At 35.5% G+C, this 24,910-nt stretch overlaps 1 protein-coding gene across 1 annotated transcript; it reads left to right on the top strand.

Annotated features, from left to right (window-relative positions):
• The first annotated feature begins 242 nt into the window (after positions 1-242).
• OR10S1 (olfactory receptor family 10 subfamily S member 1) lies at positions 243-1,363 on the top strand. Its single transcript, XM_004052321.5, has one exon. It carries the CDS (start codon positions 270-272, stop codon positions 1,326-1,328), a length of 1,059 nt encoding a protein of 352 aa, XP_004052369.5. The 5' UTR covers positions 243-269; the 3' UTR covers positions 1,329-1,363.
• The last annotated feature ends 23,547 nt before the right edge of the window (positions 1,364-24,910 follow it).

Raw genomic sequence — 24,910 nt, 5'->3', positions numbered from 1 at the left:
TTCTGGAATATTTGCAAAAAATACTCATTGAGAGTAGGATTTATAATCCATATTTTTATTGCCATTATTTAGGGAGTGCATTTCTGCAAATAATTCTTACAGTCCTTTATATACCTCACCAAAACTGCAGATCTTGTATTGAAAGATTCGTTATGAAGAAATAAACAGCAAGGAAGCACTAGACTAGAGCAGAACAAAACTGTAAGATGAACTTGTACATCTTTCTCTTGCTTACTGGGTAAGACCAAGGTGGTGTGGCTTGATGGATAATGACATCTCAGGAAAGGGATACAGCTATTTATTCCGTTAATGTCAGTTTCGTTGCAAAGGGGATGACTAGCCGCTCTGTGTGTGAGAAGATGACCATGACAACGGAGAACCCCAACCAGACTGTGGTGAGCCACTTCTTCCTGGAGGGTTTGAGGTACACAGCTAAACATCCTAGCCTCTTCTTCCTCCTCTTCCTCCTCATCTACAGCATCACTGTGGCTGGGAATCTCCTCATCCTCCTAACTGTGGGCTCTGACTCTCACCTCAGCTTACCCATGTACCACTTCCTGGGGCACCTCTCCTTCCTGGATGCCTGTTTGTCTACAGTGACAGTGCCCAAGGTCATGGCAGGCCTGCTGACTCTGGATGGGAAGGTGATCTCCTTTGAGGGCTGTGCCGTACAGCTTTATTGCTTCCACTTTCTGGCCAGCACTGAGTGCTTCCTGTACACAGTCATGGCCTATGACCGCTATCTGGCTATCTGTCAACCCCTGCACTACCCAGTGGCCATGAACAGAAGGATGTGTGCAGAAATGGCTGGAATCACCTGGGCCATAGGTGCCACGCACGCTGCAATCCACACCTCCCTCACCTTCCGCCTGCTCTACTGTGGGCCTTGCCACATTGCCTACTTCTTCTGCGACATACCCCCTGTCCTAAAGCTCGCCTGTACAGACACCACCATTAACGAGCTAGTCATGCTTGCCAGCATTGGCATCGTGGCTGCAGGCTGCCTCATCCTCATCGTTATTTCCTACATCTTCATAGTGGCAGCTGTGTTGCGCATCCGTACAGCCCAGGGCCGGCAGCGGGCCTTCTCCACCTGCACTGCCCACCTCACTGTGGTGCTCCTGTACTACGTGCCACCTGTCTGTATCTACCTGCAGCCTCGCTCCAGTGAGGCAGGAGCTGGGGCCCCTGCTGTCTTCTACACAATCGTAACTCCAATGCTCAACCCATTCATTTACACTTTGCGGAACAAGGAGGTGAAGCATGCTCTGCAAAGGATTTTGTGCAGCAGCTTCCGAGAGTCTACAGCAGGCAGCCCACCCGCATAGTCTGTGCTATCAAAACTCGCAATTTGCCTGCCAGGAAAGCAACTATTCACATCTCAAATCATTCAGGTGGAAATCAGAATAACTGAGCTGCAACTCAGTCACACACTTTCCCCCGGCTTTGGCCAAATGGTCTACCTCACTCTCTCCCTTGCAAACACTTCATCTAGAAAATGAGGAGACTGGATTAGATGATGTCTAGAGTCTCTCCAAAATCTATGTTCTATGGTTCAGAGGTATGTGAAATGCTATTCATATCCTCATTTGTATTAGTAAATGATTGTTTTACTTTTTATGAAATAACTTTATTAAATACATACAGAATACTATAAACAAAAATATAAAAGGCAATGAAAAAAACCTTTGTATACATATTTCCCAGCTTAGAAACCACATTTTTTAAAATGATAAAATACAAGGAGAAAAGTGATTGTCCAAGGTGACTTAGAAAGTGACATTTTCTTTATTCTCCCACTCATGGTAGTATATACTTTAGGCCACATTGAGAGATAGAAATAACATGGGTTTTGGTGTCAATTGAACCTACCAGTATTCTAATACTGATCCAACCAGCTCTAGTTGTAGAATTTTGTACAGATGTCATAATTGCAGTTTTAGTCTCCACTTTTAAGAGTAAGATTTAAAATAATTGCTTTGTAGGATATTATGAGGTCTAAATAAAATAATTATATTAAGTGTCATGTAAAATAGGTGCTCATGTTTCTTACCAAGCTGGTTGAAGAAATCAAAGTGAGCTTATGATACAAGCTAAGGTTCAAATTGTTTCTGAAGGATTAGCAAGGTTTTAATATCTTCATTGAGTTTATAGGGCAACTACAAAAGAAAGGGCATTTCTAGACTTCAAAATTATAAAAGATAACTCAAGGTTTTAGTTAAACCAGCTTACCATACAAGAGGAAGGAGTTGTGTTGTATTCACCTAACCTATTCTATAAGATGAAAATGTCCTTGAATGCCAATCTAAAGAAGTCAGATTATGCCCTAGGCATCCTACCTGTTTACTTTTCCTCCTCCTTGTCATCTATAGAAATACCTTTATCCTGAGAAGCCACTTCTTTAAATGCTAAACCATGAGATAAATTAGAAAAGAGAGACAAAAAAAGGAGAAATGGTAGAATGGCCAGTTAATAAACTATTATAACATCAGAGACATAAGATAATAAAAGTATTGCTAAACCTAGATGAAGAGACACTTTATAGAATTAGATCAGAAGTGTTTTGAAGAGAAAAAATTATAAGACTATTAGAATGGGAATCATAATTATAATCATTTTTGACATATGTATGTACAAGGCACTGTACTAGTTGCTTGGTCTGTATTAATCCTCCTAAGAAATATATTTTGCAGCAATATTTTTATTGTTATTAATGATATACAGATAAAGTAAGATAAAATAACTTTTACCAGGCCATGCCAACCATAATAGTTAAAGCCAGGATTTCAACTCAAATCTGTATGTCTTCAAAGACTACACATTTCAATTAGACAATAGTACTTTAGAGATAATCAAATCCCACCCCATTTTTTATCCAATATATTAGAGGTCTCAAAATCCTTTTAGTCTTTTAATAAACAGAGGCACTTTTTGAGATAAGGATTCCTTGGCCTTTGAATACTGCCTATTCCACTGTAAATGCAGAAACTGAACCTAGCATTCATGGAAAGAAAAAAGAGAGAGAGAGAGAAAGAAATGCAGTGAAGATGCAGCATTCATCCAGAACTCAGAGTTGTTCTCCCTTGTTCTATTATCTCAGAGGCACTGATTTATCTCTAGGAAGTAGCTCAGGCAAACTCATCATTCCTGTTAGAGTAGACTTGAAGTGAAGGTGGAATGTATGAGAGTCAAACGTAGAATGGGAGATGGTGTTCAAACAAGCTATGGTCTTAGAGTCTTACAGCATTCCTCAATCTTGTTAAATGGCTGCCTTCTAGAAATGAAAGGATAAGTTATGGAAGAAGACTGTGGCTGTACAACACCAACTATTCTCTTTTTTCAACTTTGACCTTAACACTGGCAGCAAGGATTCTCCAACACATTGGCATATAATAGTCCTTCAAAATGGCACTACTTGATATCCTGCCTTATATTTTCATTAAATGTTTCATTGCATAACTAGATTGTAAGAACTTGAAGAGCAAAGACCCCTTATGTTTCTTATGTGCTCCAAGCAAAGAAACCAGGTAAAATATTTATTCAGTCAAGTATTCAGGATTTGAAAATAAAACAGGACACATACACATTTTTCACGACAAATTTACTGAATAAGAATATTTGTTTTGTATCCAGTAAGGGAAATTAAAGTTGTTAATTCCAGTTGTTTTCTTCTTTCGGATATTTCTATCTTTGGGTCTGATTTTCAGATTTAGGAGAAGTGGTGTACATACTAGCACAAGTTTACTTGAAATTTAAAGGGAAGAGGACTAGAAAATTAACTAGTATTAATGATAATGGAAAAAAAACTTCACAAAAGGAGAACTATATAAGATTATCATTTTCCCAGCTTCCCTACAATGAAAATAGGACACAAACTGGTATTTTCCTTATGATAAATACATGTCTAATGGACAGGAAACAAAAGCATTACTTGGACAGGATAATTTGCAGGGAAGGACATGCTGTAAGAGTGACTCACTAACTCGCTATTGTTCATCCTATGGCATGGAGTTTCTGAGGAAGAAATTTACCAGTATTCTTGAAGGTTGACTGTACAAAGGAAATTATGATACATGTAACCAAGCTGACTAAATGCCCTCAGAGAATGAAGGACTTCCACAGGAGTAATTGCATTCAAATAATGAATACACAACTGATTTGTGATTTCAGGCTATTGTTTAAATAAGATGAAGATCTGTAAAATGTATAATTGTGGCCCCCATCATTGGCAGTGCCAGAATTTAATAAAATGGCATTTCTTTAAAAATGTTCTGTGAGACTTTTTATTGTCAAGTTTATATCCACCTCCTGCTTACATTATTACTAACAATTCTGCCAAGTAAATTAGAATAAATGTTTGAAAACACTAAACCCAGGAGAGCACAAACTGTAGCACAGCTATGGTGAGGTAACATTGGCCAAGGAATCTTGTAGAAATGTGTAAGCTTCGGAGTCAAATGTTTCAGAACCAGTTTCATCAGTCTTTAATCAAGAGAGGTTCTCTTTGAGATACAGATTCTTCAATCTTTGAATTAGAGGTCTTTGAACTTAGATCATTCTCCATTACACACACACACACACACACACACACACACACACACATACACACTCAAAAATTTATCAAAATTCTAAAATATTGGGACGCATTGTACTTTCCAGAGGTGAATACAACAATATCCCAAATAACTTTTCTTTCATACGTGCCTTGTTCTTGATCCTAGGGGAAAGCATTTAGTTTTTCAGGATATTTGCTTAGGTTAGGTGTAGGATTTTCATAGACATCCTTCATCAGGTTGAGGAAGTCCCCTTTTACTTCTAAGTTATTGAGAGTTTTTATTAATGGATGCCGGATATTGTCCAGTGCTTTTTCTCCATCTGCTGAGATGGTCATATAATTTTTCTTTAAGTCTGTTAATATGGTGAGTTACAATGTTTGATTTTCAATGTTAAACCAATCTGCATTCCTAGAATGAACCCCAATTGTCTTCGTGTATTATCCTTTTACATATTGTTGAATTTGATATGCCAGAAGTTTGTTAAGTATTTTTGTATATACATATCCTTGAGAGATATTGGCTTATATATTTTATTTATTGCAATGTTTTTGTCTACTTTTGGTATCAGAATAATATTGTCTTCATTAACTGAGATGGTAAGTATTCTAAACTCTTCAATTTTTGGTAATTGGTATTATTTCTTTCCTTAAATGTTTGATAAAATATTATTAATAGATTGTCCTCATACACTGTACTTCTACTTATACAACTTTTTAAAACTTCACAATATGTTGTTATTGTGGGTTTTTCATTTGGAATAAGTCATTATTTTTAAAAGATATTAAATAATAAAAATTTTGCTTTATCATGAAATTCACCTAAATGCCCAACAATGGTAGACTGTATAGAAGAAAATGTAGTACATATATATACCGTGGAATAATACACAGCCATAAAAAAGAATGAGATCGTGTCCTTTGCAGCAACGTGGGTGGAGATAGAGGCCATTATCCTAAGCAAACTAATACAGGAGCGAAAACCATAGATACATATAGATATAGATATAGATATAGATATAGATATAGATATAGATATAGATATAAATATATAATTGGCAGTGCCAGAATTTAATAAAATAGCATTTCTCTCTGTATATATCTCACATGTTCTCACTTATAAGTGGAAGTTGAACATTTAGTACACATAGACACAAAGAAGGAAATAACAGACACTGGGGCCTACTTGAAGGTGGAGGGTGGGAGGAGGGAGAAAAACGAAAACTACCTATCAAGTACTATGCACACTACCTGGGTGACAAAATAATTTGTACACTAAACTCCTGTGACATGCAATTTACCTATATAACAAAGCTATACATGTAACCCTGAACCTAAAATAAAAGTTTTTTTAAAAAAGAAAGATTTAGAAAGTAACTAAAAAAAGAGAAAATAGCTTTATATTTACCCATCTAGTTATCATTTCTGGTACCTTTTATTTCTTTTTGTATATACAAGTTACAATGTAGTATCATTTTCTAATGTCATGAACACTTTTTAATATCTATAACACCTCTTACACTGGAAGTCTGCTGGTGATGAATTCTTTTGATTTTGTTATTTCTGCAAAGTCTTAATTTTACATTCATATATTATTACACTTTTATTTTTGATAAATGTAGATTTACAGGTAGTTGTAAGAAATAACACAAAGAGAGAACTAAAGAATCTATATGACAGCACCTGAGTGAAGCACAGAAATAAGAGGGTAGGAAGGACAGCTTTACATCATCCATGTCACCCTTCCCCCAACCCCAGATAGCACAGGAATGAGAGATCCTCCTTGTTGGGAAGGAGAGTGATGAGAGCCCCAGGCTTAGTCTATGGACCTGTGCACCAAGACCAGCCCAATAAACCCCAGCATCAGGCCAACCCATATAGTCCCAGGCTTCAGACTCATCCCCACAGATGCAGACATCAGACCCACACCAGTTAGCAGAATGAAGAATAATAAGATTAGAGCAGAAATGGATGAAATAGGGACTAAAATATATTAAAAAGATCAGTGAAGCTAGAGTGGTTTTTTTGAAAAGATACACAAATTGTATAAAACTTTAGCAAGGTTTTCTTTACAAAGACTCAAGTAAAATTATAAATGAAAGAGAAGACACAACTGATACTGGAGAAGTACAAAGGATCATAAGAGACTACCATGTACAAGCATTCATCATCAAATTAGATATTATAACCTAGAAAAAATGGATTTCTAGAAACATACAACCTATCAAGATTGAATCATAGGCTGGGCACAGTGGCTCATGACTACAATCCCAGCACTTGGGGAAGCCAAGATGGGCAGATTGCTTAAGCCCAGGAGTCCAAGACCAGCATGGACAACATGGCAAAACCACGTCTCTACTAAAAATACAAAAATTAGCCAGGCATAGTGGTGCATGTCTGTTATCCCAGCTATTTGGGAGGCTGAGGGCAGAGGATCTTCCGAGCATGGGAAGTCCAGTCTGCTGTGAGCCAAGATCACACCACTGAACTCCAGCCTGTGTGACAGGAGTGAGACACTGGTGAAAAAAAAAAAGATTAATCATGAAGAAATAAAAAATCTGAACTGACAATGAGTATGGAGATTAAGACAGTAATAAATCTCCCATTAAAGAAAACCTAGGACCTGACAGCTTCTCTGGTGAATTCTACCAGATATTTAAAGAGGAATCAATCCTAATCCTTCTCAAATTTTTCAAAAAAACCTGGGAAGAAGGGAAAAGTTCCAAGCTTATTTTATAAAGCCAGCATTACCCTAATACCAAAGCCAGAAATAACACTACAAGAAAATTACAGTCCAATATTCCTAAAGAACATAGATGTAAAAAATTATCAACAAATACTAACAAACTGAATTTAACAGCACATTAAAAGGATCATACACCGTGATCAAGTGGAATTTATCTCTGGGATGCAAGGATAGTTAAACATAACCAAATCAGTAAATATAATACCAACATTGAAAGAATAAAGAATAGAAATTAATAAGATAATCTCAATACATGCAGAAAAAGCATTTGACAAAACATCTTTTCATGATAAAAACTCTCAACAAATTAAGTACAGAAGGAATGAACCCCAACACAATAAAGCCTATATACAACAAGCCCACAGCTAACATCATATTCGACTGTGAAAAGCTAAAAGCTTTGTCTCTAAGATTAAGAACAAGACAATGATGCCCACTTTCTCTACTTCTTTTCAACGTAGTACTGAAAGTCCAACTAGAGGATTAGGAAAGAAAAAGAAATAAAATGCATCCAAATAAGAAAAGAAAAACTAAGATTTTCTCTATGAATGGCATGATCATACATATAGAAAACGCTAAATACTCCACCCACACAAACACACATGTGAAAGAAACCATTAGAACCAATAAACTAATTTGATAAAGTTGTGGGATACAAAATCAACATACAAAATGCAGCTGTATGTTTTTAAACACTGTCAATGAACTGAGAAAAATTAAGAAAACCATCTCATTTACAATCGCGTCAAGAAGAATAAGATACTTAAGAACAAACTTAACCAAGGAGATGAAAGACTTGTACAATGAAAACTAGAAAACACTGATGAAAGAAATTAAGGCTGACATAAATGAATGTAAAGAGATTTCATGTTTATGGATTAAATGAAAATGTTATTAAAATGTTTATACTATCCAAGTTAATCTGCAGATATAATGCAACTTTTATTAAAATCCCAATGGCATTTTCTGAAGAATAGAAAAACAATTCTACAATTCATATGGAACCACAAAACTCCCCAAATGGCCAAAGCAATCTTGAGTAAGAAAACAAAACTAGAGGTTTCCCACTAATTGACATCAAACTATATTGCAAAGCTACAGTAATCAAAACATGATAGCACTGGCAGAAAAATTGAATAGAATGGACCTTTGGAACAGAATAGAAGGCCTAGAAATAAACTCATTCATATCTGTATGGTCAATTGATCTTCAACAGAAGTGCCAAAAATACACAATACTGGGGAAAACTGGGTGTCTACATGCAAAAAAAAAGAAAAGAAATTGTATCTTTATTTTATACCATTTTATACCATACACAAAAATTAGCTCATAATGGATTTTTAAAAGCAATACCTTGAGCTATAAGACTTCTAATAGAAAATAGAAGGGAAAATCTTGAAATTTGTCTTAGTAATGATTTCTTGGATATAATACAAAAACCTCAGGTAACAAAAGCAGAAATGGATAAATGGGACTGCATAAAACTAAAAAGCTTCTGCACAGCAAAGGAAGCAATCAACAAAATGATCAAGCAACCTACAGAATAAGAGAAAATATTTGCAAACAATAGATTTGATAATGAGTTAATATGCAAATATATAAGGAATTCCTACAACTCAATAGCAATAAAATAAAATAACTTTATTTCTTTTTTTTTCTTTTTCTTTTTTTTTACATGCATATATCTGCTTTCTCTTTTTTATTATACTTTAAGTTCTAGGGTACATGTACACAACGTGCACATGTTACATATGTATACATGTGCCATGTTGGTGTGCTGCACCCATTAACTCATCATTTACATTAGGTATATCTCCTAACGCTATCCCTCCCCTATTCCCCCACCCCACGACAGGCCCCAGTGTGTGATGCTCCCCTTCCTGTGTCCAAGTGTTCTCATTGTTCAGTTCCCACCTATGAGTGAGAACATGCGGTGTTTGGCTTTTTGTCCTTGCGATAGTTTGCTGAGAATGATGGTTTCCAGCTTCATCCATGTCCCTACAAAGGACATGAACACATCATTTTTATGGCTGCATAGTATTCCATGGTGTATAGGTGCCACATTTTCTTAATTCAGTCTATCATTGATGGACATTTGATTCCAAGTCTTTGCTATTGTGAATAGTGGCACAATAAACATACATGTGCATGTGTCTTTATAACAGCATGATTTATAATCCTTTGGGTACATACCCAATAACGGGATGGCTGGGTAAAATGGTATTTCTAGTTCTAGATCCTTGAGGAATCGCCACACTGTCTTCCACAATGGTTGAACTAGTTTACAGTCCCACCAACAGTGTAAAAGTGTTCCTATTTCTCCACATCCTCTCCAGCACCTGTTGTTTCCTGACTTTTTAATGATCGCCATTCTAACTGGTGTGAGATGGTATCTCATTGTGGTTTTGATTTGCATTTCTCTGATGGCCAGTGATGATGAGCATGTTTTCATGTGTCTGTTGGCTGCATAAATGTCTTCTTTTGAGAAGTGTCTGTTCGTATCCTTTGCCCACTTTTTAATGGGGTTTTTTTTCTTGTAAATTTGTTTGAGTTCATTGTAGATTCTGGATATTAGCCCTTTGTCAGATGAGTAGATTGCAAAAATTTTCTCCCATTCTGTAGGCTGCCAGTTCACTCTGATGGTAGTTTCTTTTGCTGTGCAGAAGCTCTTTAGTTTAATTAGACCCCATTTGTCAATTTTGGCTTTCGTTGCCATTGATTTTGGTGTTTTAGACAAGAAGTCCTTGCCCATGCCTATGTCCTGAATGGTATTGCCTAGGTTTTCTTCTAGGGTTTTTATGGGTTTAGGTCTAACATTTAAGTCATTAATCCAACTTGAATTAATTTTTGTATAAGGTGTAAGGGAGGGATCCAGTTTCAGCTTTCTACATATGGCTAGCCAGTTTTCCCAACACCATTTATTAAATAGGGAATCCTTTCCCCATTGCTTGTTTTTCTCAGGTTTGTCAAAGATCAGATGGTTGTAGATGTGTGGTATTATTTCTGAGGGCTCTATTCTGTTCCATTGGTCTGTATCTCTGTTTTGGTACCAGTACCATGCTGTTTTGGTTACGGTAGCCTTGTAGTATAGTTTGAAGTCAGGTAGCGTGATGCCTCCAGCTTTGTTCTTTTGGCTTAGGATCATCTTTGCAATGCGGGCTCTTTTTTGGTTCCATATGAACTTTAAAGTAGTTTTTTCCAATTCTGTGAAGAAAGTCATTGGTATCTTGACGGGGATGGCATTGAATCTATAAATTACCTTGGGCAGTATGGCCATTTTCACGATACTGATTCTTCCTATCCATGAGCATGGAATGTTCTTCCATTTGTTTGTGTCCTCTTTTATTTCATTGAGCAGTGGTTTGTAGTTCTCCTGAAGAGGGCTGAGAGATTTTGTCACCACCAGGTCTGCCCTAAAAGAGTTCCTGAAGGAAGCACTAAACATGGAAAGGAACAACCGGTACCAGCCACTGCAAAAACATGCCAAATTGTAAAGACCATCGAGGCTAGGAAGAAACTGCATCAACTAACGAGCAAAATAACCAGCTAACATCATAATGACAGGATCAAATTCACACTTAACAATATTAACCTTAAATGTAAACGGGCCAAATGCTCCAATTAAAAGACACAGACTGGCAAATTGGATAAAAGACCCATCAGTGTGCTGTATTCAGGACACCCATCTCACATGCAGAGACACACATAGGCTCAACATAAAGGGATGGAGGAAGATCTACCAAGCAAATGGAAAACAAAAAAAAAGGCAGGGGTTGCAATCCTAGTCACTGATAAAGCAGACTTTAAACCAACAAAGATCAAAAGAGACAAAGAAGGCCATTACATAATGGTAAAGGGATCAATTCAACAAGAAGAGCTAACTATCCTAAATATATATGCACCCAATACAGGAGCACCCAGATTCATAAAGCAAGTCCTTAGAGACATACAAAGAGACTTAGACTCCCACACAATAATAATGGGAGACTTTAACACCCCACTGTCAACATTAGACAGATCAATGAGACAGAAAGTTAAAAAGATATCCAGGAATAGAACTCAGTTCTGCATCAAGCGGACCTAATAGACATCTGCAGAACTCTCCACCCCAAATCATCAGAATATACATTCTTCTCAGCACCACATCGCACTTATTCCATAATTGGCCACACAGTTGGAAGTAAAGCACTCCTCAGCAAATGTAAAAGAACAGAAATTATAACAAACTGTCTCTCAGACCGCAGTGCAATCAAACTAGAACTCAGGATTAAGAAATTCACTTAAAACTGCTCAACTACATGGAAACTGAACAACCTGCTCCTGAATGACTACTGGGTACATTACAAAATGAAGGCAGAAATAAAGATGTTCTTTGAAACCAATGAGAACAAAGATACAACATACCAAAATCTCTGGGACACATTTAAAGCAGTGTGTAGAGGGAAATTTATAGCACAAAATTCCCACAAGAGAAAGCAGGAAAGATCTAAAATTGACACCCTAACATCACAATTAAAAGAACTAGAGAAGCAAGAGCAAACACATTCAAAAGCTAGCAGAAGGCAAGAAATTACTAAGATCAGAGCAGAACTGAAGGAGATACAGACACAAAAAACCCTTCAAAAATCAATAAAATAACTTTATTTCAAAACGTTTAAAGAAACTGAATGAACATTCCCCCAGAGAAGACATACAGAAGGCATATGAAAATGTGCACAATATCACATGCCACTGTGATTTATAATAAATATATATATTTGTTTTTCATTTCAATTGTTGGCATGGAGGGCTTAAAACTCTTGGAATCTCCAAAGTGATTTTTTTCTATGCTAATGAGATTACTGATGACTGGGGGCTCCTGGATAGCCTCAAAATAAGGATTAATTGCCAGGGGAACCAACTAAGTGATTAAATGGTTGGAATTTTCAGCCTATCCCCAACCTCAACATGGAATCTCCAGGGTGGAGGAGGGTGGGGCTGAAGGTTGAGTTGATCACCAATGGCCAATGATTTCATCAAGTATGCCTATGTGTTGAATCCTCCATAAAAAATCCACCAGATGGAATACAGAGAGCTTCTGGGTTGGTAAACAAGAACATACCCGCATGCTAGTAGGGTGGTGTACCGTAACTCCATAGGGACAGAATCTCCCCTGCTGGAGACCCTTCTGAACCTTGCCCTATGCATCTCTTCCAACTGGCTGTTCCAAAGTTGTATTTTTTTATAATAAACATATAATAGTAAGTAAAGGTCCTTCCTGAGTCATGTGAGCCACTCTAGCAAATGACTGAACATGAAGAGGGAATATATCTCTGATTTACAGCCAGTCAGTCAGAAACACAGTTGACAACCTGGACTTTCAATTGACATCTGAAGTTGGGTTAGTCTTGTGGGATTGAGCCCTTAGTCCATGAGAGCTAACACTATATCCAGGTTGTCATTTCAGAATTCAGTTAAACCGTAGGACACCCAGCTGGAGTTAGAGAACTGGCTGGTCGGGAAATACTGCACACATCTCACAGAAATGTTCTGTATTGAGTGTGAGCATAGAGAAAACAGTTGGAATGGTTCCATGGTGTAATGGTGAGCACTCCCGACTCTGAATCCAAAGAAAAACCATTGGATTTTGCTAAATATCATCACTAACCATGAGGGATATGCAAATCAAAACCACAAGGAGATATCACCTCACACCTCTATTAGCAAAAAGATAAAAGATAACAAGTGTTGATGAGGATATGAAGAAAAGAGAACGCTTGTATGTTGTTGGAAATATAAATTGGTGCAGTCAGTATGGAGGTTCTTCAAAAAAATTAAAAATAGAACACCATACGAGCCAGCAATCTCACTTCTGGATATATTTACAAAAGACTGAATTCAGGATCTCAAAGAGATATTTACACTCCCATGTTCGTTGCAGTGCTATTAACAAAAGCCAAGACATGGAAATAAATATCCATCTATCACTGACTGTATGAAAAAAGTGACATATATATAATAAAATATCATTCAGCTTTTAAAAGGGAAGAACCTACCATTTCTGACAACATAGATGAACCTGGAGAACATTATGATAAGTGAAATAAGCCAGACACAGAAGAACAAATACTGCATGATCTCACTTATATGTAAAATCTAGAAACAATGTTGATCTCATAGTAACAGTAGAATGGTAGCTGTCATGGAATGTAGGGAGAGTGGAATGGGGAGGTATTACTCAGAGTGCACAAAGTTTCAGTTATACAAGACAAATAAATCCTGGAGATCTACTGCACATCATAGTACTTATAGTTAACCATAATGTGTTGCATACTTAAAATTTTGCTAACAGGGTAGATCTTATGATTAATGTTCATATCACAAAAATTAATTAATTAGTTAATTTATAAAGTGGAAGAAGCTTGAGGTGATGGATATGTTTTTGACATTGATTTTAGTAATAATTATAGGGATGTATACTCATATCCAAACTTATTGAACTATATACATTAAATATGTACAGCTTTTGTATATCAATCATACCATAATGAAGTGGTTAAAAACAGAACCATTTCAATGTGCTTATTCGAACTCAAAAGAGCTTAAGAAATAATCAGTGAGCTTGAAAGTAGGTAGCCAGAAACTTCTCAAACTCAAATTCAAGAAGAAAAAAGTGAGAAACAGAACAGCATATCCAATAGCTTTGGAACAATTTCAACAGTGTGAAACATGTATGACTGAAATAATTGAAACAGTTTCTTATGCATTTCAGAAATAGTTAATTATGTAAATATGCTACTTTTTTTCCATTGCCCTGTTGATGAACATTTGGATAGTTTCCAGTTTTCACTATTGCAAACAAAGCTACCACGAACATTCACGTACAAGTCTTTGTGTGATATGGATCCGTGTCTCCTGGGTAAATATATAGGAGTAGAATAGCTGGGTCATATGGTACTTGTATGTTTAACTTTTTAAAAACTTCTCAAATTGTTTTCCAAAGTCTTTACAGCTTTGTATTTCTATCAGCAGTGCATGAGAGTTTCAGTTTCTCCACAACCATGCTCATTCAGTCATGAATATGACCATGGTCATTCATTTTAATTTAAGACATTCCAAAAGGTATAGAGTGGATCTCTTTATGGTTTTAATTTAAATTTCCCTGACGATTAGTAATATGGAACACTTTTCAAGTGCTATCTGCATCCATATAACTTTCCTAATAAATCAACTATTCAAGTCTTTGCTCATTTTTTAACTGAATTGTTTTCTTATTAACTTTTGAGATTTTACATATTATTTACAGATATCTTCTTCTGGTATGTGTCTTTTCTTTTCATCCTCTTGCGTTTTTCAAAAAACAGAAAAATTTTAATTTTTACGAATACTGATCTCTCCATTTTTTATTATAGAGTGTGCTCTTGGTGCCATATTTAAGTACTCTTTGCTAATCCCAAAGTCCCAATAAGATTTTCTTATGTTTCTCTCTGGAAGTTTTATGGCTTTCAGATTTACATTCAGGTCTGTGGTCTATTTTGAATTAAGTTTTTATATGGTGTGGGTTACTAATTGAAGTTAGTTTTTTTGTATATCCCTATTTAATGATCCCACCACGACTTGTAAAAAAGTAGTTCAGGCTCAAGATAAGTGAATAAAGATATCTGGATGCAAAGATTAGTGATGGTGGCACTGGTGACTGCTTTTGGGCTTCTGAGGAGAGTAAGTTAAATGAAGGTGTGGTGAGTGGAACTACCATGTTAAATGGAAAGTTTATCTTACACTTTTTATTAAACTGCCAAACCATTTTTAAAAGAGGCTTTACTGTTTTATATTTCCACCAGCATTCTATGAGGGTTTGAGTTTTTTCACATGCTTGTCAACACTTGGTATTGTTTGTCTTTTTAATTACAGTCATTTTAGAGGATTATAGAATCTCATTTTAGTTTTAATTTTTTACATTCTTAATAAATATTTATGTTCAGCATCTTTTTATATGCTTATTAACCATTTTTATGTCTTCATTGATGAAATGTCTGTTTAAATATTGGGCCTAATTTCTGATTTGGTTATTCCTCTCCATAATATTAAGTTGTAAGATACAATGAAGCAAATGAAAAATCAAGCCACAAAGAGAGACTATATTTTCAAAACGTTTAACTGATAAGGACATGTACTAAGAAAACATAAATAATTCTTACAGCATTACATTTGTATATCATTTTCCATTCTTTTACTTTCAACCGATCTATATTGTTTTCTTTGAAGTGAGTTTTTTATAAACAGCATATAGTTGAGAAATTGTTAATGCATTTTGATAATATCTGCCTTTTAATCTGATAATTTGTTTAGGTCATTTATTGATTTATTGATGTCATAGGCCTTACTCCATCATTGCATATTTTTTTTTACTTGTTCCTGTGTTTCTTATTCTTGTTTTCAATTTTCTTGCTTTCCTGTGAATTATTCAATATTTTTCAGAATTCAATTTTGATTTATGTATGGCTATTTAAAGCGTGTATCCCTAAGTTTTTAATATTTTCCTTAGCCATTAAAATATGTATGTAACTTATACAGTGTACTGATATTGACATGTTACAACTTTAAATAAATTTGCTTCGATTTAGTTTCCTTTTTCCTTTTTCACTTTAGAAAATTGTATTTCCTCTACATACATTGATTGCCACATGAGATGATATTACTACATTTTCTTCAACTGTCAAAAAATGTTTTTAAACACAGGAGAATATTCTATTCTATTTCTATTTTTGCCCATTCCATTGTTCTTTCTTCCTGAAGTTCCAAGCCTCCTTTTGCTATTATTTCCTTTCTCTTTGGTATGCATTTTTTTTTTTTTTTAGCCATTCTGTAAGTATAGGTATGCTGGCATCAAATTATTTTAGGCTTCCTTATCTGGAAATGTCTTTATTTCCCCTCTTTACTCCTAAAGATTTTGTCAGTGAATAAAGAATTTGAGATTAGTCATTCCTTCCTTTTGGCACTTAAAAAATTTTGAACCACTTTCTTCTGCCATGATTATTTCAAATTATTTAAATTGTATCTCAATATTTGTCATTTCTCTTTACCTATATTGAATATATTAGTTTGGGGGTTTTGTTGTTGTTCTTTATAGTTTTTAAAACATTCACTATGATAGATCATAGCATGAATTTTTGGAGATTATTCTGCTTGGGTTTGCACAACTCCTAAATCTGTATGTTTATGTTTTCATTGAATTTGAGAAATTTTCATCCACCATGTCTTTGAATATTGTCTTCAGCCTTACACTCCTCCTCTTTGCTTTCTGTGACTAAAGACAAAAATATTAAATGTTAAGTGTTGTTCACAGGTCTCTTAAGCTCTGATTATTTTTGTTTAGTCTATTTTTTCTCTTTTCAGATTATATAAATTTTTGTGCTTGAGTTTACTGTTTCTTTACTTTGTTGTTTCCAATCTATTTTAAATTTTATTTACTGTAAATTTTAGCTGTGCAATTTATCTTCGGTTCTTCTTTTTCCAAAAAAAATTATATATACATATGTTTTTAAGAAAAACCCAGGTGTATCAAGTGCAAAACTTTAATGACACCATATAAATTGTATTAGGTTAGCATAAACTTTAAACATATTAATATTGTTTTAAATATAAATTGATACATTGCATAAATTATATACTCATTTTTGCTGAGTATTGTTATTGCATTTTTTATTTTGGTATAATTATGTATTTATATTTATAAGAAATAACAGAGATTCGGTGTACTTTACCTAGATCTCCCCCATAGTAACATCTTGCAAAACTATAGCACAGTATAAGAACTAGGATTTTAAAACTGACCTTTTATAGCCAGACATCCACTTCTCTCATTTTGACACTTGGCACTCGCTAATCTGTTTGATATTTCTATAATTCTGTCATTTCAAGAACGTTATATAAATGGAATCACACAGTATGAAACCTTTTGATATTAACTTTTTCACTTACTTTGATTATCTGAATATTCATCTAGATTGTTACATGCATTAATAGTTTAAAGCTGAAAAAATTTAAAAATTTAAAAAAGCACTGGCCAACACAAAAACACACTTAAATACATAAAACATTGAAATTATAAACCAACCACACAATCAAGTCTGCATAACAATTGGCAAACAATATAACAGGAAAAATTCTGCACATATCAATGTTAATCTTGAACATAAATGGGCTAAACACCCCACTTAAAAGGCACAGAGTGGCAAGTAAGATAAAGAAGCAAGATCCAACTGAATGCTATCTTTTAGAGACCCATCTCACATGCAATGACACCCATAGGCTCAAAATAAAGAACTGAAGAAAAATCTGCCAAGCAAACAAAAAAGCAAAAAGGGCAGAAGTTGCTATTCTAATTTCAGACAAAACAGACTTTAAACCAACAACAATAAAAAAAAGAAGAAGGACATTACATAATGGTAAAGGGTTCAATTCAACAAGAAGATTTAACTATCCTAAATATAGATGAACCTGACACTGGAGCATCCAGAATCATAAAACAAGTTCTTAGAGACCTACAAAAAGACTCAGATAACCACACAATAATAGTGGAAGACTTCAATATGCACTGATAGTGCTAGACAGATCATTGAGCCAGGACACTAATAAAGATATTCAGGACTTGAACTCCACACTTGACCAATTTGATCTAACAGCTACAGAACTCTCCACCAAACAATAACAGAATATACATTCTTTTCATCTGGACATGGCACATACACTATAATTGACCACATGATCAGCCATAATACAATTCTCAACAAGTTCAAAAAAAATCTACCAACCACACTTTCAGATCATAGTACAATAAAAATAGGATATAAGACTCAGAAGATTTCTAAAAACCATACAACTACATGGAAATTAAATAACCTACTCCTAAATGTCTTCTGGATAAACAATGAAATTAAGGCAGAAATAAATAAATAATTTGAAACTAAGAAAAACAAACATGCAACATACCAATATCTCTGTGACACAGCTAAAGCAGCACTGAGGCAAGCTGAGAGTGCTTAACACTCACATCAGGAAGTTAGGTCTCAAATTAACAACCTGATATCACATCAAGAGGAACTAGGAAAACAAGAGCAAAAACAATCCTGAAGCTAGAAGAAGAAAAGAAATAATCAAAATTAGAACTGAACTGAATGATATTGAGATGTGAAAAAAACATAAAAATCAATGAATCAAAAAGTTGGTTTTTGAAAGAATCAATAAGATTGACAGGTTGCTAGCTAGCCCAATAACGAAAAAAGAAGACAGAATATCCAAGTAAACACAAACAGAAATTTAAAAGGGCATGTTACTACTGACCCCATGGAAATATTTTTTAAAAACCTTCAGAGTATTACAAATATCTATATGCACAGAAACTAGAATACCTAAAAGAAAAGGATAAATTTCTAGAAACATACAATCCTCCAAGATTGAACCAGAAAGAAATTAAAACTCTGAACAGACCAATAATGAGTTCCAAAATTGAATCAGTAATAAAAAGCCCACCAACTGGGAAAAGCCAGGACCAAACAGATTCACAGCTGAATTCTACCAGATGTATAAAAAAAAGCTTGTACCAATCCTACTGAAACTATTCCAAAATATTGAGGAGGGATTCCTTTCTAACTCATTCTATGAGGCCAACATCATTCTGATAACAAAAGCAGAGACAACAAGAAAAGAAAACTTCAGGCAATTTTCTCTGATGAACATCAATGGGAAAACCCTCAACGAAATACTAGCAAACTGAATCCAGCAGCATAGCAAAAACCTAACCCAACACTGTCAAGTAGGCTGTATTCCTGAGCTGATAAGTTGGTTCAACATACCCAAATCAATAACTGTGTTTCATCACATAAACAGAGCTAAAGACAAAAAACCAAATGATTATCTCAATAGATGCAGAAAAGTCATTCAATAAAATTCAGTATCCCTTCATATTAAAAAACCCTCAACAAGCAAGGCATCAAAGGAACATACCTCAAAATAATAAAAGCCATCTACAACAAATCCACAGCTAACATCATACTGAATGGGCAAAAGTTGGAAGCATCTTCTTGAGAACTGGAACAACACAAGGATGCCCATTCTCATCACCCCTATTTGATATAGTACTAGAAGCCCTGGCCAGAGCAATCAGCCAAGAGAAAGAAATTAAAGGCATCCAAATAGAAAAAGAAGAGTCAAACTATCTCTCTTCTTTGACAATATGATTCTATACCTAGAAAATCCTAAACACTTTGTCAGAAGTCATACATGACTTCAGTAAAGTGTCAGTATACAAAATCAATGTACAAGTATCAGTAACATTTCTATACACAACATTCAGGATAAGCATAAACCAATACCACAATCCCACTTTCAATAGCCACCAAGAAAATGAAATAACCATGAATACAACTAACCATAGAGGTGAAAGATCTATACAAGTAGAACTACAAAACACTGAAGAAAAAATCAGAGATAACACAAACAAATGGAAAACATTCCATGCTCGTAGATAAGAAGAACCAATATTGCTAAAATGGCCATACTACCCAAAGCATTGTACAAATTCAATGCTATTCCTATCAAACCACCAATGACATTCTTTACAAAATTAGGAAAAATATTATTTAAAAATGCACATGGAACCAAAAAAGAACCTGAATAGCCATATCAATTCAAAGAGAATAAAGCTGACTTCAAACTATACCACAAGGCTACAGTAACGAAAACAGCATGGTACAAAAACAGACACATAGCCCAATGGAACATAATAGAGAACACAAAAATAAAGCCACATGACTACAACATTCTGATCTTCAAAAAAAAAAATAGATAAAAACAAGCAATGGGGGAAAGACACTCTATTCAATAAATGGTGCTGGGATAACTGGCTAGCCACATGCAGAAGATTAAAACTGGACCCCTTACTTACACCATATACAAAAATCAACTCAAGATGAATTAAAGACTTAAATGTTAAACCTAAAACTATAAGAACCCTTAAAGGAAACCTAGGATATAGCATTTTGAACATTGGCCCTGGCAAAAGATTTCATGACGAAGACACAAAAAGCAATTGCAACAACAACAACAACAAAAACTGACAAATTAGACCTAATTAAACTAAAGAGCTTCTTCACAGCAAAAGACACTATCAACAGAGTAAACAGACAACCCACAGAATGGAAGAAAATATTTACAACCTATGCATCTGACAACGGTCTAATATCCAGAATCCGTAACTAACTTAAACAAATTTAAAACCAAAAAAAAAAAACCCCTAAAAAGTGGGCAAAGGACATGAACACACACTTTTCAAAAGAAGACATATAAGCTGCCAACAAGCATATGAAAAAAGTGTTCAATATCACTAATCATTAGAGAAATGCAAATCAAAACCACAATGAGATACCATCTCACACCAGTCAGAATGGCTACTATTAAAAAGTCAAAAAATAACAGATGCTGGTGAAGTTGTGGAGAAAAGGGAATACTTATACACTGCTGGTGGGAATGCCAATTAGTTCAGCCATTATAGAAAGCAGTTTGGTGATTTCTCAACAAACTTAAAATGCAACTACCATTCAACCCAGAAATCCCATTATGGGTGTATATTCAAAGGAAGATAAATTCTTCTATCATAAAGACACAGGCACATGTATGTTCCTTGCATCACTATTAACAATAGCAAAAACATGGAATCAATGTAAACATATATCAATGGTGGACTGGATAAAGAAAATGTGGTATGTATACACCATGGAATATTACACAGCCATTAAAAAGGGATGATATCATAGTCTTTTTCCTGAATGTCTCACTTTTTTTCCAGTATTGTTTTCCTGACAGTGTTTAGTTGTCTATTTGTGTAGCTCACTGAGTTTCATTAAGAATATTATTTTAAATTATTTTTAGGCAATTTGTAGATGTTTATTTCTTTGGGTTTAGTCATTACAGCTTTATTTTCTTCTCTTTTTTGGTATTATATTTTCTTGGTTCTTCATATTTCTTGAAGTTTTACATTGCTATCTTCACTTTTTAAAAAGTAACCTCCCTTCATTCTTTACAGACTGGCTTCAGGAGAGAAAGAGAGTTTGCCAGTAAGCCTGCCTAGAGATTCTAAGGGTCTCTCATGCCTTTTGTATAGATATGCCTCCTCTGATCCTCTTGTTTCCTCTTAAGGAGAAAGTCTTAGGATTGTGTGCCTTCCCCTGATCCTACAAAGCTCGGGCTGTTGCAAACAGCCGCCTGTTTATTTTCCCTAGGGAAGTGCCCTGAAGTATACAAGATGCGCACCTTCTCCCAAACCAGCAGAGTTGAGACAACTGCCAAGATTCACTCCTGCTGTTAAGATCTGTGTGCTGACTGTAGGAGATTGTGCAGGCCATCACAGGTGTACACAGTGCACTGTCCACCTGGGGGGTGGTGCATGAGGCACTGAGGGTTTACATTGACTGGTTTGGGGAGTCCACAGGCAAGGTTTGTAGGTGGGCCTTTTGGTGGAGTCTGCAAGTTAGTTAGCAGGATCTGTGGCAGGCTGTTGAATTCCACACCCTGGTTTCTGTTACTCCCTGCCTCTTCTCCCTGTGCCTAGCTGCTCTCACACCATTCAGTTATGTTGAACTTCTCAGTGTTCTGGGTAAGAAAAGACCTACAAGGGCCTCCTGGAAGACTGGGGAAGCCAGGAGCTCACTTCACTTATACTTTCTTTTATGGGAAAAAAAATCACAACTGAGAGGACTCACTCAGCAGAGAGAGTATTGGGGAGAGAAAATATGGATAAAATTTAACTTCCCTTCTTACTCTCTTTAATGTGTCCACTCTTGGATTTTTTACTTTACTGGGGTGCTGGAACTTCTCAGCTAGCTTTTGGAACTCCCACAAAGATATTCTCATCCATGAATGCTGCCAAAATCAGTGTTTCCATAGGAGGATGAGGGCTGGAATCTCCATTCTGTCATCTCCCTGACATCACTCACATCTGTTGCTCATTTTTAAAGATGCTTGAAATTTTATACCAATCTGGTATTCACTGAGGCTAACTACTAACATTTTTTTCTTTTTTGTAATTTTAATTTTTATTTTTAGTTCTGGGGTACATGTGTGGGATGTGCAGGTTTGTTACATAGGTAAACATGTGCCATATGGCTTGCTGCACCTATCAACCCATCACCTAGGTATTAAGCCCTGCATGCATTAGCTATTTTTCCTAATGCTCCCCTTCCTCCCACCCAACCCCCTGACAGGCCCCAGTGTGTGTTGTTCCTCCCCTGTGTCCATGTGATCTCATTGTTCAGCTCCCACTTACAAGTAAGAACATGTGGGTTTTGGTTTTCTGTTCCTGCATTAGTTTTCTGAGGATAATGGTTTCCAGCTTCCTCCATGTTCCTGCGAAGGATATGATCTCATTCCTTTTGGTGGCCTCATGGTATTCCATGTTGTATACGTTGTATATGCACCTCATTTTCTTTATCCAGTCTATCATTGATGGGCATTTGGGTTGATTCCCTGTCCTTGCTATTGTGAATAGTACTGCAATGAATACACCTGTGCATGTATCTTGGTAATAGAATGATTTATATTCCTTTGGGTATATACCCTGTAATGGGATTGCTGGGTCAAATGGTATTTCTGGTTCTACATCCTTGAGGAATCACCACACATCTTCCGAAATTGTTGAACTAATTTTCATTCCCACCAACAGTGTAAAACTGTTCCTATTTCTTCACAACCTCACCAGCAGCTGTTGTTTCCTGACTTTTTAACAATGGCCATTCTGATTGGCATGAGATGGTATCTCATTGTAGTTTTTATTTGCATTTTTCTAACGATCAGTGATGTTGAGTTTTTTTTCATATGTTTGTTGGCTGTATGAATATCTTCTTTTGAGAAGTGTCTGTTCATGTCCTTTGTCCACCTTTTAATGGGGTTGTTTGTTTCTTTCTTGGTAAATTGGTTTGAGTTTCTTGTAAATTCTGGATATTAGGCATTTGTCAGATGAATAGATTGCAAAAAACTGCTCTCACTCTATAGGTTGCCTGTTAACTCTGATGCTAGTTTCTTATGCTGTGCAGAAGCTCTTTAGTTTAATAAGATCCCATTTATCAATTGTTGCTTTCATTACAATTGTTTTTGGCAACTTCATCATTAAATCTTTTCTCATGCCTATGTCCTGAATGGTATTGCCTAGATTTTCTTTTAGGTTTTTTATAGTTCGGGGTTTTTTGTTTTTTGTTTTTTTTTTTTTGATGATGGAGATTATTTTTTTTTTATTATACTTTAAGTTTTAGGGTACATGTGCACATTGTGCAGGTTTTAAGTCTTTAATCCATCTTGAGTTAATTTTGTATAACATGTGAGGAAGGTGTCCAGTTTCAATTTTCTGCAAATGGATAGCCAGTTCTCCCAGCACTATTTATTAAATAGGGCATCCTTTCCCTATTGCTTGTTTTTGTCAGGTTTGTTGAAGATCAGATGATTGTAGATATGCGATCTTATATCTGAGTTCTGTATTATGAATTGTAAAACAGTTTTTTCTAATTCTGTGAAGAATGTCAGTGGTAGTTTAATGAGAATGGCACTGAATCTATAAATTACTTTGGGCAGTGTGGTGATGGTCACAATATTGATTCTTCCTGTCCATGAGCATGGAATATTTTTTCATTTGTTTGTGTCCTCTCTAGTTTCCTTGAGCAGTGGTTTATAATTCTCCTTGAAAAGGTCCTCCACTTTCCTTGTTAACTGTATTCCTAGGTATTTTATTATCTCTGTAGCAATTGTGAATGGGAGTTCATTCATGATTTGGCTCTCTGCTTGCCTGTTGTTGGTATATAGGAATGCTTGTGATTTTTGCACATTGGTTTTATATCCTGAGACTTTGCTGAAGTTGCTTATGAGCTTAAGAGCTTTTGGGATGCGATAATGGGATTTTCTATATATAGGATCGTGTCATTTACAAACAGAGATATTTTGACTTCCTCCCTTCCTATTTGAATACCCTGTAGTTCTTTCTCTTGCCTGATTGCCTTGGCTGGAACTTCCAATACTATGTTGAATAGGAGTGGTGAGAGAGGGCATCCTTGTCTTGTGCCAGTTTTCAAAGGGAATGCTTCCAGCTTTTGCCCATTCAATATGATATTGGCTGTAGGTCTGTCATAAATGGCTCTTATTATTTTGAAGTATGTTCCTTCAGTACCTGGTGTATTGAGAGTTTTCAACATGAAGCATTGTTGAATTTTATCGAAGGCGTTTTCTGCATCTATTGAGATAATCATGTGGTTTTTGTCTTCAGATCTGTTTATGTGATAAATTATTGATTTGCATATGTTGAACCAGCCTTGCATCTTGGGAATGAAGCCAACTTGATCATGATGGATAAGCTTTTTGATGTGCTGCTGGATTCAGTTTGCCAGAATTTTATTGAGAATTTTTGCATCAATGTTCATCAGGGATATTGGCCTGAAATTTTATTTTTTGGTTTTATCTCTGTCAGGTTGTGGTATCAGGATAATGCTGGCCTCATAAAATGAGGGAGGGAGGAGTCTCTCCTTTTCAATTGTTTGGAATAGTTTTAGAAGAAATGGTATCAGTTCTTCTTTGTATTTCTGGTAGAATTCAGC

The sequence above is a fragment of the Gorilla gorilla genome, chromosome 9 (genome assembly GCF_029281585.2).
Source record: "Gorilla gorilla gorilla isolate KB3781 chromosome 9, NHGRI_mGorGor1-v2.1_pri, whole genome shotgun sequence".
NCBI classification, from domain to species: domain Eukaryota; kingdom Metazoa; phylum Chordata; class Mammalia; order Primates; family Hominidae; genus Gorilla; species Gorilla gorilla.
Note: the sequence above shows the minus strand (reverse complement) of the source record. Positions and strands in the feature narration are given on the sequence as shown.

Bases quoted from the DNA above. Each gene is read 5' to 3' on its own strand.
- OR10S1 (XM_004052321.5), top strand. From the start codon at position 270: ATGACATCTCAGGAAAGGGATACAGCTATTTATTCCGTTAATGTCAGT.